The sequence below is a fragment of the Coturnix japonica genome, chromosome 3, assembly GCF_054131305.1.
Source record: "Coturnix japonica strain WE chromosome 3, WE-NBRP24, whole genome shotgun sequence".
Taxonomy (NCBI): domain Eukaryota; kingdom Metazoa; phylum Chordata; class Aves; order Galliformes; family Phasianidae; genus Coturnix; species Coturnix japonica.
In genome coordinates, this window is record NC_140665.1 from 59,003,602 (window position 1) to 59,023,095 (window position 19,494).

Consider the following 19,494-nt stretch of genomic DNA (forward strand, 5'->3'; position numbering starts at 1 on the left):
GATTAGTTTCACCGTTAATTTGAGATTTTCAGAAATAAAAATGAAAAGTAGCAAATTTGCTGGCTTAGTTGGGTGTTAAATATTTTATTGCTTTTGAACTGTTGTAAAATGTGATCATATAGAAGTGCTTATGAACATGTTTTCTAAAGGAAAGATGTATTTTTATCGTCTCTCTCCAATCTCCGTTCTGCCCAGAGTAGCCTGATTTTAAATTACCTTACCAGCCTATTATTGAATAATTTCTTCATGTCACATAGAATGTTTTATTCAGTCTGTGCCATTTCTGTGATATAAATTGAAAATCAGACTGAGCTGACCAATGAAAAATCTGCTAGGAACTATTCCCTTTTTGCTCAAGGTTGTGACACTTGAGTGGTTTAAAAGGCTATATAAGAGCATTTCTGACCCAGTTCTGTCTGAGTGTTTTTCAGATACTGAAACTTCTCTCCCGCGCAATGAGATCTCATGAACGTGTTCACCTTTGTCTTATCCTGCATTACTGATATTCTGACTGATGCACATCATTTTGATGTGTCCTTCTGCAGGTTGTTAAATGTGCTATGCTGTGAGCTTGATACCCTTTTGCTCTTGGAGACTCAGTATAAAGTGTCAGAAGTTTTACTGACTGCTCAGAAAGAAAATGTCACAGAAGCTTCAGAAGGACCAGGGTGAGAATTGACCAATGTAAATGCTACTTTTAACTGTCAGACTTTTCTCCTCAGAATATGTGAGTAATGCAGAGGCTTTAAATATACTGATGCTCTCAATGAAGTTGTCATCTAATCTGTTTTTTCTTATGCTCATGCTTGTCATCAGTCTCAGATTAACAAAAGATGCAGCAAGCTTGTTCTGCTTCCTACTTCCAAATCAAAAATGTAAATGTGAATGTATTTTTACTTGCATTAATCTTATTTCTTTTGTATGTGTGGATGTAAAGACACATTTTTAATTGTGTTACTCTTTTTATGTGTATAATATTATTTATGTTCGTGTACTAAAGGCACCAGTACTTTGATGTTTTTGAATTTACAACTTAGTTATCTCTCTCCAGCTGCTTTCTGCTTTCTACTGCTGACACGTAAATAAAAATGCACAGTGCATCTTTAAGAAATGAAAGCTTATTTGGAGGACTGAAGCTTGACGGTCATTTAGTCCCTGACACTTTGTCCTTTCTGTTAACATGGTGGACATTAAGAACTCAACTCTTACTGTCTGCCATATAGGGCCAGTAGAGAACTTGGATCAAATGGTATGGGCTAAATCTCAACACATAAATGTTTATTAATGTAATAATAATTAACATTATTAATGTTCAAAGAAGAGACCCATTATTTCCTTGAACAGTAGCTCATTACCATGTTCTAAAAAACAGTGTATAAAAACTGATTTTTATTCCATTTAAAAATTATCCTGGGCTGCACAGTGACTTCAGACAGCGAGTTGTGTGTGCCTAAATTCTGAGTAATTACTTATTTGTTAAGGTAGAAATTTGCTGTGAGGCAAAATAAGAAACAAATTTTGACACTCTATTCTGCCCCAGTTACTGAGCATGTGAGTATAATGAATGTGATGTTTTCTGCTCTGTTTTTTTTTTCCTAATTGCCAAGATGTGACACTGATAAATTGGTTCTGATTTTATTTCAGTTATTTTTGATTGTTGTTTTGTTTTCCAGAGAATTTATCATTGATAGTCTCTCAGTTGAGAGAAACCATATTCTTGTCAGAATAAATCTTATTGGAGGACCACGGGAAAGAATTTTGCCTTTGAGAGCACTAGATAAGGTTAGAACCCACAGTTTACCAATTTTTATTACTCTAACTCTCATCGATTGAGCATTTTCTTGATATCAGCATGTGGAAATTATTTATTGTTAAGAAATAGCAGTCCAGCTTTAGCTTTATAAATGTTGGCCTACCACCATCACGGAAAAAATTTGTTTTTACTGTCTAGGTGTTTTCATGTGTTTGGGACATGCCACATTCAGATGAAATTTTTCTGTTGCTTCATTTTAGTATGTTTATTTTCTCACAAAATGAATGCAATTTGTCTATTTCTCACTTTTGTATTCCTGTATTTTCTTCATTGCCTCTTCTTTTTTTACAGTCCTTTTATGTGATGTTTTTTTCCATTCTTGGTTTTTCGTATGTAGTATCTAATACCTTGAGCTTTTATCGATGTTCTAAAAGTACAGTGTTTGTTAAGCAATTCCTTTAAGTGTTCTGCTTCTTACTGGCTGTTGCTCTCATGAAGACGAAACACGAATTACTGTCACTGCAGGAAAGCCGGCTAGAGTACAAAATTGGAAATGCAGTGCTTTTCTGAGAACTGCAATTTCCCTTTTGGTTGAAAAAAGCAACACAGCATCAAAACTGTCAGTGGTATGCATCAGAACAAGTTCTAGCTCAAACGCTTTGTGGGTTTCATGTCCTTTAACTTTTCTTTTGGTTATGAAGTATTTCATCTTGCGCTGTAGTATCAGGTATAATTTGGTTGCATAGTTCTGGGAACCTGACTTGTAGTAATTGAGAAAATGCTGTTAGTTTATCTCCTGTTTACTTTTTTTCCTCTTCCTAGGGCAATGATCCATATCCTTGGCCAATGTTTTCCTCCTTCCCTTTGCCAAAGTGCTATCTCGCTGAAGCTCCCAGGAAAGATGATTTCGGACAAGGTACATACAAAGCATGCAAATACTTTAGATGCTGAGCAAGCATCTCTGTCAATTTATTTTTGTGTTGGTTTTTTTTTTCTCCTTAGATGATAATCTCATGAATATCTAAGGACTTTTTATTGTTGGCTGCATTTGTAGCTAAATAACTCAGTTTGGTTTTGCTTGTCTAGCTTTGTGGAACTGTCAATCTGCAAAGCTCTGTTTAGAAATCTAATTCCTATGCAAACCTCAAGATTAACCTTTTGGCTCAACTCAGGTGGGTGACTCATGAGATATATTTATATCATTTCTATAGTAACTGAAGCAAGACATTATGGTTAAGCTACAGTTTTTTTGTACACTGTTTCCTTGATTCACATCCCTGTGTTTACAAAACTTGGTGGTGTGTGAAATAGACAGCGTTTAGGATAGTTGATTTCCACATTGAACATCAATTTAGAATGTGGGCAGACTGAAGAATCCTTTGAAGAACTATCTAGGCAAAGCAATTTAATTCATACAGAGAATCCATTTTAAAATTTCAATTTGCATAGACAATGCAAATGAACATGCTGAATGAGTTACAATAAACAAATATTTCTTTATATTTGTTCATGTTCATTGTGTGCTTGAAATGTAATTATTAGAACTTATTCTTAAATTTCCTCAGCAGATGCTGATTTGTAGAAGAGACAGAAATTCTACATTAACAGTAATCTAAAACATGTGTTTATAAATATCTAGAAAAGTAAAACAGTTAACAAAATTTATAAAGAATAGATGACTCTAATTCACTTCTCTAACAAGAGAAAAGGCCATATGGTTATAAACTAAAGGAAATGTCTTTATCTTTAGTATTAAAGACAGAACATAATTGTCAGCTTAAGCTAGTGGGTTGTGGGTACTGCGGTCTACAGAAAGCAAATACATTGAAGGAATTGTAGAGCAGAGCTACAAATTGCGCCTTTGGGGTATGATATGTGAGTATATACTGAAATCACAGAATTTTCTGAGTTGGAAGGGATCCACGAGGATTACGGAGTCCAACTCTTGGCTTCATATAAGTACCACCCAAAATTAAATATCTGAGAGCACTGTCCAAATGTTCCTTGAACGCCAGCAGCTTGGGGCCATGACCACTGCGCTGGGAATCCTTTTCCAGTGCCTGATCACTCTCAGGTTAAAAAAACATCTTTTCCTAACACCCAGCCTGACCTTTCTCTGATGTAACTCTATGCTGCTCCCTCAGATCCTAAAAATAAATAATTGCAAGTGGTCGATGCTGAAAAGACAAAGGTAATGTAAGGCATTCTTGCTGTAGCAACTGCATTTTAATGATTGCAGGTCTGGTGTAGCTTATAGAAGTAGCTAGGATAATGTAAGTCATAGATAAAACTTACAGCACAATGTTGATGGTGGTCATCAAAAAGAATTTAATCACGTTGCACTGTGATTTTAAGAAAACACTTTTTTTTTTTTTTTTCCCTGTTCTTTTTAAGGACAGTGGTAAATATCCAGCAGTGGGACCGTTTTTGCTTGCACTCTTCAGTTGAGTGTCAGGTGTTCAGGTTTAAACTGACATGTGGCTCTGCACCATAGGTATTTGCCTACTCCCCCTTTCCCTGTGGGATGCGTGAGAGACTGGAAGAAAAAAAGTAGGACATGGGGGCTGAGATAACTCTATTTTCTAGCATCCCTTTGGCCAGTTTAAATAAGCTGTCCTGATTCTCTTTCTTCCCAGCTCCCTTCACTAAGAACGGCCTTGGCTTTGTACAGCTCTGCTGAGTGGCAACTGTAAACATTGGTGTGTTATCAGCATTTTTTTCTCCAAGAAGCAAAATATAGCATCATAGCAGACACTCCAAAGTAAACTATTCCATCCTACCTGAAACTGAGAGAATGGGGGCATCAAAGACTGATTAGCTGTAAGAGAAAGAGTGGTGCCAACTCTGCAATACCAAGGCATGACACCTGCTTCTTAGAGAACTTTTGTGAAACATTTTTAGTGACTCATTATACCACAAACACTGGCACCTGAGTACTTTCTTCACTGAGTTAAAAACCATAATTTATGCTGATGAAATTACTAACTGCATTCCTCCATTTCATAGTTGTACTTTGAATGGGTAGATTCTCCCTTTTGGGATGCTTCTGGAAGGTGTGGACTGCGTTTGAGTAAAATCTGTGATACTTCATTTTTTACAAATGCCTGCTCTGGTTTTCTGGTTTTGCAGGTGTTTGCTATTTATGTGAATGATACATGTAGCTGTAGGAAAAACAAACTTTATGAGTCACAATTGAGTATGCATTAGTTATTTCAGACAATGTTTAAAGTTGAAAAACTATTGGATAGCTGTATGTTAATGTCTCACCTCTGTCAATTATAATTTATAGAGAAGCTTCAAATGATTTATACACATCATTATTTAAGTGTGGAAATTAATTATGCTACTTCAGCCTGTTTACACTGCAGTAAGATATTGTTGCTTTTCTTTTGTCTTAATTGTTCAATTATTATTTCAGTAACGTAATTTGAGGAAGAAATTTTAAGAGCTTTTCTAAGAGTAGTGTCATTGTTTGTTATTCAGAATAGAGCAATTAAAAATAATGGATTATTTACTTATAATGTTAACTGCTGTAGTGACATGAAGAAATCAAACTCTATAACCACGAAGTAGTTATATAAGCAGGTATGTTTAATCAGCGCTGCACACTGAGTTATTACAACGAGTCCCCAAAATGGTTGACATCCCCACCCTTTGCCCCAAGTCTCAGCTCTTTTAGATACGTGTATCTCTCAGTGGTCTTTCTGATGAAGGTCACTGTATTATTTTCTTGGACTTGGGTTAGGATGGAGGATGCTAGCCTGGCTCTGTTTGGTTGTCTCATTGGCCACAACTCTGTCCACCAATCTGCTGCTTCTTCGTTAATTTGTGGTTTGCCATTTATCTTTCACTTCTGTTTGCGCAGACAGTAGGTGTACAGACTATCTGTAATGTGTATAGGCTTTCCTGAAATACGTGTTCCTATAAGGATTTGTTTGCACGTAATGGTGCAATATGACACAGTCAGGTTATTCATTATCTCTGACAGCAGATTTTAAATGAGATACACATGAATTTACAGATCTGAAATACTTTGTCACGGAAAAAGAGTTTTGTCGTATCCACAATTAAGTAAGAAAGGGGTTGATCTTACAGAAAGTTATACTGTGGTGGTTCAGATTTCATGTGCAGTGGTACTGCAGGTTCCATGGCTTTGTGAACTGGTAAATGTGTTTATTTTTTTTGACAAGGCTACACAAAGCAACCACTGCTAGCACAAACAAGTGGGTGGTATGGGAAAATGTAACCAACTGCATGTAAGGAAAAATACAGAATTTCAGGATATGAATTAAGTTGCATAGCTTCTCTTCCATGATTTCTTGTTATTGTTGAGCCTAATTAATAGCCCACTATCATCTGAAAAGGAAGGTCTTACTCATTATATAGAGACAAACTGCAAAGAAAAATATGGGTCAAATCAAGAAGCCAGGAGGAAGCAGCAATGATGGTTATGTCATGGTCTTGAAAACCAACTTCCTTGAAATTATTGCGGGATTTTTGTGCAGTTTTATTTTCATTAATAGAATGAAAATTGCATCTTGGTCTGTTCAATGACTTCATTCCTTAAGTCTCAACTTGTAGTTTCTAATCCTCAGCTGCCCAACTGAATTGCTGCTGTCCTTTAAGTAGTGAAAACATGTATAACTTGTAGGAGAGTTTTCTGCAGTCCTGAGGCTTTTTTTCAATAATATTAACCTGTTACACAAACGGCAGAAAAGGAGAGAAAAATATCTAAAAATCCTATTGATAATACTCTAAGAGTCAGTCCTTCTTTGCATTAATTTTTCATATTCACATAAGCTGTTCTAAGCATCAGTGAATGTTATTTGGAAAGATATTAACTGAGGATTTAGTTATTTGAGGATAAAGAAGAATTTTCATGTTAATTAATTTGGAAGAGTCGTTAATGCTAATAATTAAATTGCTATAATAAGCTTTTTTTGAAATAGTATGTTGTTTTAATACATTTAGTAAGAGGAAGACAATTTACTGATTATATATCATTAGGGGCTTTAGACCAGCTTAAACTATATGCTTTATAGTAATTCTTTTGAAAATACTTTAATCAGCTTAAAATAATAAGATTATTTGAAAATAGTATTTTTATTATAGAAACAATTGAGTTGTGTTTGAAAATGCTGGGCACATGTGAAATTAATGAAGGGGTCTGCAAAGAGCAATAAATTGGCTCAAAAACTTTTTGAATCTTTAATGAGAAATCACCTTTTAAGACAGAATTCAGTTCTACAGTGGGTGGTGGTTTGTTTAGTTTTATTTTTTCCAAGACACAGAAACAGGGCAAAGGAGAATAGCCCAGACTGTGATCTTTTCATAATGATAGGAACTGCATGATCCCACAGAAACAGGATTGCTCACAGTTGGAGTCAGTTCATGTGCATTTACCTTGTTTCAGGATAAAAAGTTGTTTTTTGGCCTCAAGTTAACCAGAGAGCACATAGCACTCTCAATTAATCTGGGAACCAAATAGCCTGAGGAGAGATGCTCATATTGATTGCTTCCATTTTTAATGGACAGAATTTTATGCTAGAAGTCTGAGTTTGATCATTTTTCTCTTACATATGATTATCTTTATAAATTACATAACTTCAAATTTGCTCTGCCTTCAGAGGAAAGAAGAAATAAAAGAATGAGCAGATGAGTCAGTTTTTCTGTAATATGTACATTTTTAAACAATTCCTGGATTTTGAAAGAAACTATTTGCTCATTGATTAGTCAAAGCATGTGGATGCATTCTTTTAATCACTACTTTGTATGCACTGTTCAGTATACTGCTTCATCATGTGACCACATAGTTTTCCTAATATTCATTGTTCAGTCTGAATTCCAAAATAGAAATGTTAGGCTCAGAAGATATTTGAGTTAAAAATGAATATATTCAGACTTCTAAGTACAGACACCATTTTGTCAAAAGCCACCCTAGCATTTCCATGTCTGATACAGGGTGGTTCCCCATTTGTCACTGTGTTTGTTCAGTTTTCAGACTTCCATTTGGACTTGACAGGTTGTGAAACGTACTGCCTAGACTTGTGATGTTTGATTCCAGAAAAAATGATAGAGTATATGTAATTTCCTCTAACTTATTTGAAAACAGAGGGAAAAAATGACTTTTAGCCAAGAGAAAAGAGTGAGTGTTTTCTGTCCTTTTGTCATTGCATCAGTAGCAATATTAACTTGGAATACATGTTTCTGTATTGTAAAGAAAAGGAATATGGTTTTAATAACAAGATAAGAGGGACAGTGTGGAGCAGTCTTTAAAATTCTTTGTAATAAACAGGATTCTTTCATGAAGGTTTTTTTTTGTAAACAGTAGCACAGATTTGTTTTATAAGCAGGCTGAGCATGTAATAAAAAATGTTATATCTGCTATTTTTGTGATTTGTATGTACCAAAAGACTTTAATTCAGTGCTCAGGTAAAATGTCAAGCACTCTGAAGTTAGAAAATGCCCAAATTATTCTTGAATCTTGACAGCACCACTGAAGAGCCTGTGGCTGTGGCTGTAGAACATGTTGGCTGCATTTAGCTTCTTCAGAGAACAGAGTGTGAAATTCTACATCTCTTTCTAAATATTAATATCAAATTTGCAAGGTATCTATTGGGTCATATTTTAGTGACATCAAACATAAGCGTTCAGAGTGGTCTTTCGCCCCATTTCTGACTCCTTGTACTGAAGTTGGGAAGCACTGGGCATTATAAGCACAGCTATTATAAGAATTTTCATACCGTTTCGGATCCGGTGCATGTTCACAAAATTTACTTGATAGGTATGCGTCAGAATCTGAAGGCATACATGTATATACCTTTATATCCATCTGCAGTATAAGTGTCTGAAACAGGAACACTGTTGCCTTGCTGTCTGGAATCCTTCACTTAGCCTTCCACAAAACAACGCTAATGCCTCACTTTTAGTATTAATCCAGTGATGTTTGGTGGATGTTCTTTGCATGTCTTTATTATTTTAGATTCTGTAGTGACATTTTTTATTTCAGAGATGAAATTACATGGAAATATCAATCTTATCTCTTTAAAATAAATTTGCAATTCTTTTGACTTTTGGACAAGGATGTAATAAATTTAGTGCAGTTACAGCATATACCACAGAAACAACTTAAATGTTCAAAACACGTCAGTAACTAAAATCAGCCATTCTGTTCTGTGTAAAATGGAATGTAGTTAGCTTCAGAGACTAGCTGCTCCTCCAGTTTCTCACGCAATAAGGGATACTTAGTCTTTTCTTTGTAACATGTGACTTCTGTAAAAAAAAAAAAAACACAAAAAAAACAGGCAATAGCTATATTTGACTTTGAAGAAGAAAAAAAAAACAAAACACCAAGGTTGTCATTACAGAATAACACCAATTTTATTTTTTCTAGATAAAGACCTTGACAAGCTGTTATCAATCCTACAAAATCCAGAGGAACAAACTGAGTGGGCTGATATTTGCAGGAGACAGTTCTGCAAAATCATGAAAACTAGACCAGATATCATCAGTGGAGCAAGTGAGTATGACTTACTGAGTTTAACAAAGTAAGCAAAAGGAGGCCTTTAATAGGCAGCTGTTATTTAAAGTTTCATTGAGAGTTATGTTGTCACGGAGTTATCTAGATCAGTCTCTGTCCATGACAGGGGGCAGCAGGCCCACCAGCCCAAAAAAGGAAAGGAAAAAGCAGGAGGGAAGGGAGATGGGAGCTGTCGTTCACTCATGGCAACATCATCAAGTACCTTAGTAACTGACTTGTAAAAAGATATTATACTTGTATAATAACAAAGAAGCTAAGTGTTGTCAGAAATTGCTGACTTCCATTTCAGTAAAAATTCTGATTATGTTCAAAATAGTGTAATATTTTGTTTATAGATGCCAAAGCCTGGATTCAGAGACACTGAAATACTCTTTTTAGAGTCTTTAGTATCATACTATTGTTTTTCGTAATAGAAAAACTTTTAAATTTCAACCCTCATTTGATATCTCCAAAGAGGGCCTGACTAACTGCAGAGCAATTTTCCATATGTTCTCTTTTGAAGTATGTGAAAGAGAATTTTCTAGAATGTGATTTCCAAATCAGGCTATAACCGCATTAATTTCACTTCTGAGTTGATACCCAGAGAAGCCTGTTTAACTTTACAAAAAAATAAAAATAAAAATCTAGGTTCTTTTAGCTGAATAAAATCGTTTTTGATTTTTTTAAGTGTGGGTCATGTTTCTTGCCTCAAAGATCTTTCAATTAGATGTAGATTCTTTCTACTTTCTGCTCTTATTTTGAGTATAACCAATTTCAAAAAAATATTGCATTCACAACAGAGGGTTTTAGAATAATACAAAAAAAATGTTTTTACCTTATTGCGTTCTTACTTGATTTTTCAAGTATGCTTATTTCAGAATTAAGGAAACAGCAGGTCTTCCACATCACACAGGAAGAATAATTACAGATGAGAACTCCTATTCTGTCCCGCAAAACAGTTTGGACCACCTTCCAATCCAACACCATACAATAACTATAGGATTTTAAAAAATTATTTTCCTCTTAATATAAATGTTACAAGTGCATTGGTGTAAGATATGCCACCTTCATCTCTAATGGAAGTACTGTCAGAGTTTCTGTTATCTTGTTTTCTTCTTCTCAAACAAAATGCCAGTTATGCCTTTGCCATTTCTTTGCAAAGTCTCTGAAGTCTCTCCCATTGTCTTGGGAATTCATAGAAGTCCTCCGGGGTGTGCCTTTAGGAAGGGATTTGCTTGCTGTGTCTACTATTGATTCATTTAACTGAATTATGGTTGATGGTGTTGAAAATTTCAGATGCTACATTTTTAAATAAGTGAATGGTCCATGGACTCTTGTTAGTAGCATCTGTGATTTGGTATAGAATATGTTCCAATAACACTAGTTACTTAGAATAAAATATTAAAAAATCTAATATTTTCCACTGTTATTTTTATGTTTCTTTTTTTGCTTAAATTCCTCAAAGCATTATTAGATAACCTCTCCTGGTTGGTACATGGTAAAACAGTTTGAGACATTTTTAAAATCAGTGTTCTTATGCCATTTAGAAAAAAAAATTGTATTTCCTTCCTTTTGTACGTTCTTTAAGGAAAAAAAAAGCATCCTGCAGGAATACAGCTTTTGGGTTTTTTTTGTTTTTTTTTTTTAATGAGCATGCTGTAATAATTTAGTTGATTTTAAAGCTCTTCCATTAATTTTGTATATTTTTACATACTCCTAAATTAAAATTGTGTTTATTTTGAATATACAGCTTAAATTTGCATGAGGAAATTGTCAGTCTTTTAAAACCTTCAGTATTTTTACTGTTAAACTACAATAATGCATGAAGATAAACATTACCAGCAAGTTGTTAGGCCATGACACTCTGTGTATCTGAACATAATCTCTGCATCAGAACGTGGGTTATTACAATAATACTCTACTGTACAGTGAACATTTCTACATTGTGTTTGGCTGTTTTTCCAGTACATTGCAAATCACTGAGCCAGTTTCCGTCTTTTTAAAGATTACCAGTGTGTTTACTTGGCAGCTAAGTGATACAGCATTAAAGGATAAGAATTATAATAACTCCTTGTCATTTAGCATGAACGTTCTCTTGGAAGAGACAATGTCCTGTGAAAACTATTTATGTATTAACCAAATCTGTGCTGATAAACTTAATGTGTCTTTTCCTTGTTTAAAAGCTTTTCCAAGATCCTGATAGGCATGCAAATAAATACTGCCAAGTGGTTGAAATCAATTTTGTGCTCAAGTTTCAAAAAATAGCTTAGCAGTTGTTGAGCTGTCGCTTCTCCTATTAACTCAAGCACTGAACTGAAATATTTGACTGTTAGGTCAAGCGTGTGGATGCCTTCCAACAGAAAGGGAAGAAAAATACAATGTACTAACTTAATTTATATTTTCTGAATTATGCAATATTTTATTCCTTTAACATAGCTCCTGTTTGTTATTGTAGGATTGCATATTTCAGTTATCACAATATTAATAGTCACACAGTGGACATATACCTGGTTGAAAGTTTGTTTTCCACAGGCTTTTGATTTTCTTGCTTTATTTACACAATATTTTTTACATTGTTTGTGGACCAAGTTTCACAGTGTTTGTAGAGATTTCCACTAAAATGGTTTATTTAAATTTTCCAGTTTTAAAACAGAGAAACCTCCCGTTAGTGCACAATGTTTTGTGAAGGAATGAATGAGTAGGGGCTGAAGATTCAGTGCTATTGGACTGAGGTGATGCCAGGGAAATTGGAATGTTCAGACTTAAAAGAGAAAATTCCACGAGCAGCAACTCTTGTTACTCTCCAGACATGTTTCCTTGCTTTGTGTTGCTGCAAGAAAGAGTTTATATAAATAGTCTTTAAATGGGGCTTATGGCAACAGCAGCTAGTTTGCAATAGCATTTACTCTTCAAAAAATGTTCATCATTACTATATGTTGAGTTCTTAACATGTCTCATTTCAGTATCAGCATCCTCCATGCAATATGTATAAAGGCTTCCTTGGATCCTGTTTAAGTCTGTGAAGTGGTAGTGTGTTCACTTGAAGGAGCCTCAGACTTGCAGAACTGCAGAATCAGTTTTGATTTTTTTTTTAATGATCTCTCACTGAGCTGTCACTAATTGCCCCAGTAACATACCATTAAGGTGGGAAATACAATTTCTTACAAGTGGTTTATCTGTGTATGGACTCAAAGTTCCATGGCAAGAACTGGAGAACGCTGTAATAATCATCTTGAAGTGCAGAAGTTCCAAAAGGAAATACTCCTGTTACCTAAATTTAAGTGTGTAGTTTTTTTATCTTGTGATGACATAGATGGTTTTATGTTGTTTACCAGAACCAGGACTTAAAACATCATTTACTTCTGTCAGAATCATTTTGGAGTGGCTTTTTTGTTTTGCTTTTACAATCACAGAAAAAAAAAGAGATAAGACACATTAGTTTAATAATAATTAATTTTCATTTTATATTGAAACCATGGCATAAATTTTGAAATTGTCCTTCAAGGATTTAAAGATAATGTGGAAATTACTTTCAGTTTTCACAGAATATATTCTTGGTAAGCCTGTTCAAATTTAATTTAAGTTAGGAATGGTGTTGGGAATGTAAAAGTAGATTGTATGCTTTGAATAGTTCCCACATAAAAACATGAATAAACATCTAGAAAACCAAACAGCTCTTGTTACATATAGTCATTTTGTTAGGCGGTGTACATCTCTCCATTTTGTTCATCACCTTTAACACTTCAATGTTTTTCTTCTTCTTGCAGTTTTGGCAGAATTAATTGAAAAATTCGTTTTACGTCTTGCTGAGAGTCGATCGAATTGTTATTTCAGTAAGGGAAGATATGAAGGTCAGTTTCCTAGTAGCTTACTGCTGCGCAGTATTTAAATGTATGTATTCAAATTGATTTAAATGTGTATATTTAAATTACTTTCATTTAAAATGTATCTAATGGTCTTGGTGTTATTGAAAAATTTTCTTCAACATCTCAAAAATTTATTATCTGATGGGAAATACCTAAGTTTGGAAGAAAGTACGATGTGCTTGAAACAGTACAGACAATTATTGGTCTTTAGATGCTTTCACATTCCTATATGCCTAAGAGAAAGGAGATTCAGAACAGTCAAGGTTCAGAGTATTTGTTTATACTTATTGCAGGCATAAAAGATTTGCAGATCTGGTGGCATAAATATTTAAGGTGTCATAATTAACCTGGCCCATCTTTTGAAAGCCCTGTATTATATAATCCACCCCAAAGTATGCCATTTATATTGCATTAAAGAATATACATTGCAGAACTGAAATAATTGATGGAGTAATCTGTGTGTTAGTTTCATACGGATGTCATGCTTACAGCGAAGAATAAAGGAGAAGTGATAAATTTAATTTATTCTGAATGTGAAGTAATATATTTTAATATTTTGAAGCACTTGCAAAAACAGAAAATATAGAAACGTTGGTGATATCTGCTGGAAAATGCAGTTTCATTCTTTATTGTCTGTGAAGACTTTTCTCTTAGGTTGTAGTTTGCTCATTTGGAGTATTCAGTGTGCCACTAACTCTGGAGAACTGAGCCTGCTTTGGGAAGAGCCAGTTATTTATACTGTTATTTTTACCTGTAATTCTTACAAACACAGCTTGCCAGTACAGTGTCCTTGGAGACTTTAGACTTCCCTTTGAAGTTTGAAAGCAGAAAACCCCTTTAGTAATTTAGAGCTTCTCTTTTATGTAGTAACCTTGCCATTTAGCCATCTACTGTCTGAATGCTAGCTAACAGAATAATCTTTATTTGAGAATCATTAATTTAACAAAGAGTGTTGCCAAGTGCCATTTGTGTCATTATTTTATTCCTCCTTAAAAGCTCAGTTCACATAAAGTTGCATTGCAAGATTCTTCTTAGTTCTGCTCATTAAGAGTTTTTTCTTGTCCTGCATCACTCAGGAGGCATAACAAGCAATAAAGTACTTTTCATTGACTTGTAAAGTTTGCTTTCTGTGTATATCTGACACTTTTCAGTGGAAATGATGATTTCAGTGGTTCTGTTAAAAGCCTACATAATGTCTTCATGGCATAAAAGATTTGACATCTAGACTGCTCATCTTGCTTCTCTCATTATTCTTTTTAGGTCATAGTTTAAGGTATGACATAATCTCCAATTACATAGAAGGCTCAGGTGCAGATTCTTTTTCTGCTTTGAGGGATGTCTATTTTATTTCTCTTGGAGGATAGTGTAGCCCACAAACAACTTTTCAACAAACCAAGCTACTTCTAAAATTCTTTTTGTTAATATTACTTTTTTTAATCAACCACCCTGGTCTGTACAAAATGCCTATTTGTATTTCATTAATCTTTTAATTTTCATGCATACAGGCACTATTGGTCATTAATTCTAAAAGGACGTGTATGCTTACAGTTCTCAAACAAGTTCCATGGTGCACTGTGTCCTCAGTGCATTAGTTGCAAAGTGGAAAAAAGTGAATCCCAGAGTTCAGTGATATACAAAGTCTCCCTTCTTTTCTTTGGGAAGATTTTTTGTTTTTCCTACATAATTTAAAACAATTGGTGTTATTGGATACCTCACTCCCTCCAAACATATTTTCATGTGCACTTATTATGAAGAATACCAGTTTAGAAATGCTAAATGCTAAATTAAATGTAAGGTGACTGAAAGTAAATAACAGGAGTTCAAAGCTAAAGTGTAAATATTCAAGTTTAAAAATTAAATATAGTACTTTCTCTTTCACGTCAAAAAAAACTTCAAAGGCTGGTTGATGAACAGTTTTTCATCACAAATGTTTTTTGTATTCCCTGATATTCTAAGAGAAGCTTAGAAATTGGATAGTGAGAGGCCTTCTGAATGATAGTAACCTGGAGCTTAGTTAATCATATGTAATGCGGGTGAAGGTCAGGTGTTTTCTTTTTGCTTTCTCTCCCTGTCACTTCTACCATTATCAGACTTTTACTCTGTGAGGCTTTCAGTCCAGGAAGATTGTTGTTCAGTCAAACAGCATGATTCATCAAAGGTTTGTTTTGCATTTGATATGAAGGTAATTACTAAAATTTCATACTGCATTTCTCAGATAGTTTACAATGAGTAGTGTCCAGGAAACCTAATTAAGAAATAAATTCATCCTGATTGACATGAAAACGAAACAAAAATCTGTTTCCAAAACTGAATCTGTGATCAAACATCACTCTGGAACAGTAAATGGGCTTGACTGTATAAATCAGTTGAATAGCTCAATTGGCATTCACTTCTGTTTCCTACTTCATAAAACATATAATGTGGTTTTCTACGAAGACAGGGAATGTGCTTTGAGAACCCAGATCTCTATTGCACCTCCAATGTTTGTACAGAAGGAACAAATAACACCTGCAAATCTTTATCAGACTTTTCTTACACAAAATTACTTTTTTTATTCTCTCACAGACTGAATAATGTTTGATCAGATTTATATATGTATTTCCGAAGATTTTGTGCTAAAGTATGTCAGAGGTTGGAATTTCTCAAGGGAGAACAATTCTATCTTGAATGACTTGTTCTTTCATATTATCTTTCCTCTGTACTCATGTTGTGGTTTGACCCAGCAGGTGGCTAAGCGCCACACTAATTGTTCATGTGCTGCACCCCAGTTCCTTGTAGGGTCAGGGAGAGAATTTGGAAAAAATCAACAACAGAGTAGAGCTGTAGAGCTTGTAAGTTCATATAAAACTATTTTCTAACATAGAGAAAAGGAAAAGAATACTAGTTATGACTGTATATATATATGAACGTATATAACAAGGGATTCATAAGCAATCACCACCCACCAACTATTGCAAAGCTAGCTCCTCGAGCAGCAGAAGAGAGCCAGATGAACTCCCACTGCCTTCACAACTCCTTCTGCATTACACCATATGATATGGTATGGAATATTCCTTTGGCCAGTCAGCTGTCCTAATCCTCTTCTCTCCCAGGTCCTCGGGCCCTTCACTGAGAATGGCATTGGGTCTGTGTAACACTGTTAAGCAGCAGCTGTAAACAGCATGTTATAAATGTTATTTTTCTCCTAGAAACAAAACATAGCATCCTACCAGACACTCTAAAGAAAACAGTTCCATCCCAGCTGAAACTATGACAAGTGTGTTACCAAAGCCAAAATCTTAAGCTGCTGTTAGAGATAGTGTTTTGAATTGGGTAAAGCTAATGAGTTGTTAAAAAGCAAACTATTATTCCAGATACATCTTTCTAGCTCCATATCTAAGTAAGCCAAACATGATTGGCAATTGCATCTGTTCACCATTCTGTCTCTTGAATAAACTGAAATCTGGAGAAACAGTTTCTAACAGTTGTGTAATTATAATGAAGAAAGCTGCAGTATTCATGAAAGTGGATCCAGTTTGTCAGTAAAAGCATAGATATTCCATGTCTATTGTGTTCCTTAAAATGGAAAATAGATTATCTTAAAAAAAGGACAGCTTTCTAAGCCCTTAGGTAGCTGTAATTAGAATAACGCAGTCATCCATCTGCTGTGGAATCCCTCAGGGTTTCAGTCTATTGTAAAATTTGCAAATATGGAAAAATCAAATTAGTTTGAGTTCTTATCATTTTGAAGATAAGGAAGGAAAAGTAACTGATAAACTGTTTTGCATTTGCAGAGTTTAATTACAAACAGAAACACAAATCTTAAAGTTTACTTTTATTTATAGCAGCATTGATACTACTGTGATATGGATTCAGACGAATAAAGTAACATACAGTATGTATGTTATGTATTAGTGAACTCTGTCCATCCTCTTTTCCAAGCTTAATACTTTACAGTTTGCTTTTATTCTGTAAAAAGACACAATTGTTGATGCCTAGCCTAATACAATGATCTACTAGATGATGATAAAAGCCCCTTCCAACCTGTGCCATTCTATGATTCTATGGAAAGGATTTGAAACTTGCTGTAGCAGCAAAACAGGCATTATGTCTTAGGGACTGTGAACTAAAATACCCACTTCTCTTCCTGTTACTAGTAAATTGCAGTTCATTGAAACAGAAATGTTTTGTTGAAATGTATTAGTTTTCTCAGGATTCCAACAAACCATTTATTTAAGATGCAGTATCATCTAACCCGTTAATGTCAGAGTCTCCACCATATGTTGCAGACCTCCCGAACTAAAGAATGCTGTGACTTTTCAGGGTTTACTGTTCTTTTGGTACTTCTTGTTTTGCAGATGACCTTGTAGTTGAGTTCTCCACTCAACTTTATTTCTGAAACAGCTGAAGTAACAGAATTTCAGGTATTTTAGGCCTTAGCCATAAAACAGATACAGTGCTGTGTTCCTTGTCCCTCATCTAGTTGAGACTTAGTTTGCAGGCTGAACAAAATCTCGTAGGAGCTTTCTACCAATTAGTAAACTTAATTGTCTAAGGGTCAAGTGAATTGGATGATGAACTAAGAAATTTCAAAAACGTCAATAGGAAGCTTCTCAGAGGGAGCAATGAATGAGAAATACAGGACTACACCACAAAATGGATTGAAATGGAAGGAGAAAGAAGGGCATTATTTCCTTCCTCCTGCGTCATTTGTTGAATACGCTTCTTTAAAGATGGATGCTATTAGCAAAAAGCATTTCGCCCTTTGCTAGTTCTTATGTAACTGATATGAATAATCATTTCATTCGTAATGATGTTGCTGCTAAAAATTGGTTTGAGTGTTTATGATGAGTAATACTCAGAGAAGAAATTCTAGATATAAGTATTTTGTTCTTCTGCTTTTAGGACAGTCTCATGATTTAACAGATGCTTTCAGAAGTCAAGGTGGAAATATACTTGAGATTACTTAGCACTGATGAGGAGCCACTGTCTCTCTCCATTCACAGTTTAAGTCCGATAATAATAATACTTTTCTTTGAAAAATGATTTTTTTTTAATAGACAATTCAAATACTGAATATGAGATTCAGGCTCTCTGAAGTGCTCTAGATGAGTGATTTTGTGAAGCAGATGACACCATCAAGTAACAGGAGCAAAATGTCAGAAGAGAGCATTGTGAGAAATGTAGGATTTCTGTTTTACTCCAACTCCATAAAATGTTTTAAAATAGTTTTCATAAGGCTATCAGGAGAGAGGATAGGTACTGACAAAGCACAGTGTTTTACACTAACTCCTGTTCCTGCCCACTGACAATGTCAGTGTCTAGACACCTGATGAAGAATCATAGAATGGCTTAGGTTGTAAGGGACCCCAAGGATCATCAAGTTCCAACTCCCCTGCCAAAGGCAGGGCCGCCAACTTCCAGATCTGGTACTAGACCAGGCTGCCCAGGGCCACATCCAACCTGATCTTGAAGACCTCCAGAGATTAAGCATCTGCAACCTCTCTGGGCAGCCTCTTCCAGCACCTCACCACTCCCTCTATAAAGAACTTTCCCCTGATATCTAATCTAAGCCTTCCCTCCTCAAGATTAAATAAGAAGAAAAGTAAGTAAAGAGAAAAGTTAATTTTTAATTAAATAAAAGATTTCTCAGTTTCACAATTCCACCCAATTATATGGACAAAGCCACATACTAGAGATTTGATAGCAAAGAAAAACATGTGCCTTTGTAAAGGAGGGATTGGACTGTGTACTACTTAACTCAGTCTGAAGTGTCTGTAGCTACAGACTGAGTTTCATATTTAATTGCCTTTGCAAATCATGCTTTGCAGTACATCCATTTTAATGCTTTTGAATCCTACAAAACTTTGGGGAAGTACTCTGCATTTTCAAGTACGTGACCAGAATTAATGCAACTGATCAATCATAACCTCGAGGGAAGAAAACACTGGGATTGCATAAAGAATTGGTCCCTGTCTTCTCTTTAGCCTTTTCTTTCTGTTCTTCCTAATCTTTTGGGAAGGTATGACAACCAAGGAATGGAAATTGCAATGAAACAAGAGGCAGATTTGAAAGTGATAAAGAGAAATAAATAGAAATAAAGTAGCACGGGAAGCCTACTGTTGTTGAGTTTTTTAATGCATTTAAGGAAAAAATCAACTTTCAATTATTATTACTAATTTTTATGTTGTAAAGCTTTATGGCTTCTAAAGAAATACTTGGAATTCTGACATCCTTCAAGTCAATAGTTTTGATTTGTGTTAATTTCCATTTTGCTGTATTTTTTATTTTTGAGGTGTTACAATCTTTTTCATCGTAGATTTTTGTTTCATTCAGTAAGTACAAAGAAGTTGCTAATGCATATTAATTCCATTTAA

General features: G+C 34.8%; 1 protein-coding gene across 15 annotated transcripts in view; it reads left to right on the forward strand.

Annotated features, from left to right (window-relative positions):
- The window catches only part of TBC1D32 (TBC1 domain family member 32), a 70,525-nt gene that overhangs the window by 38,560 nt on the left and 12,471 nt on the right, over positions 1-19,494 (forward strand). For 14 of the 15 annotated variants that reach the window (XR_014944100.1, XR_014944101.1, XM_015858751.3 and 11 more), the window contains 5 exons: positions 546-668; positions 1,674-1,782; positions 2,576-2,669; positions 9,147-9,272; positions 13,040-13,123. Coding sequence is in view for 12 of the 15 variants with exons in the window: in XM_015858751.3 (XP_015714237.2) it covers positions 546-668; positions 1,674-1,782; positions 2,576-2,669; positions 9,147-9,272; positions 13,040-13,123 (536 nt within the window). In the remaining 3 variants the exon portion in view is untranslated. Of the gene's footprint in view, positions 1-545; positions 728-1,673; positions 1,784-2,575; positions 2,670-9,146; positions 9,273-13,039; positions 13,124-19,494 lie in introns of those variants that run through there. The other variant, XR_014944102.1, reaches the window with a different exon arrangement.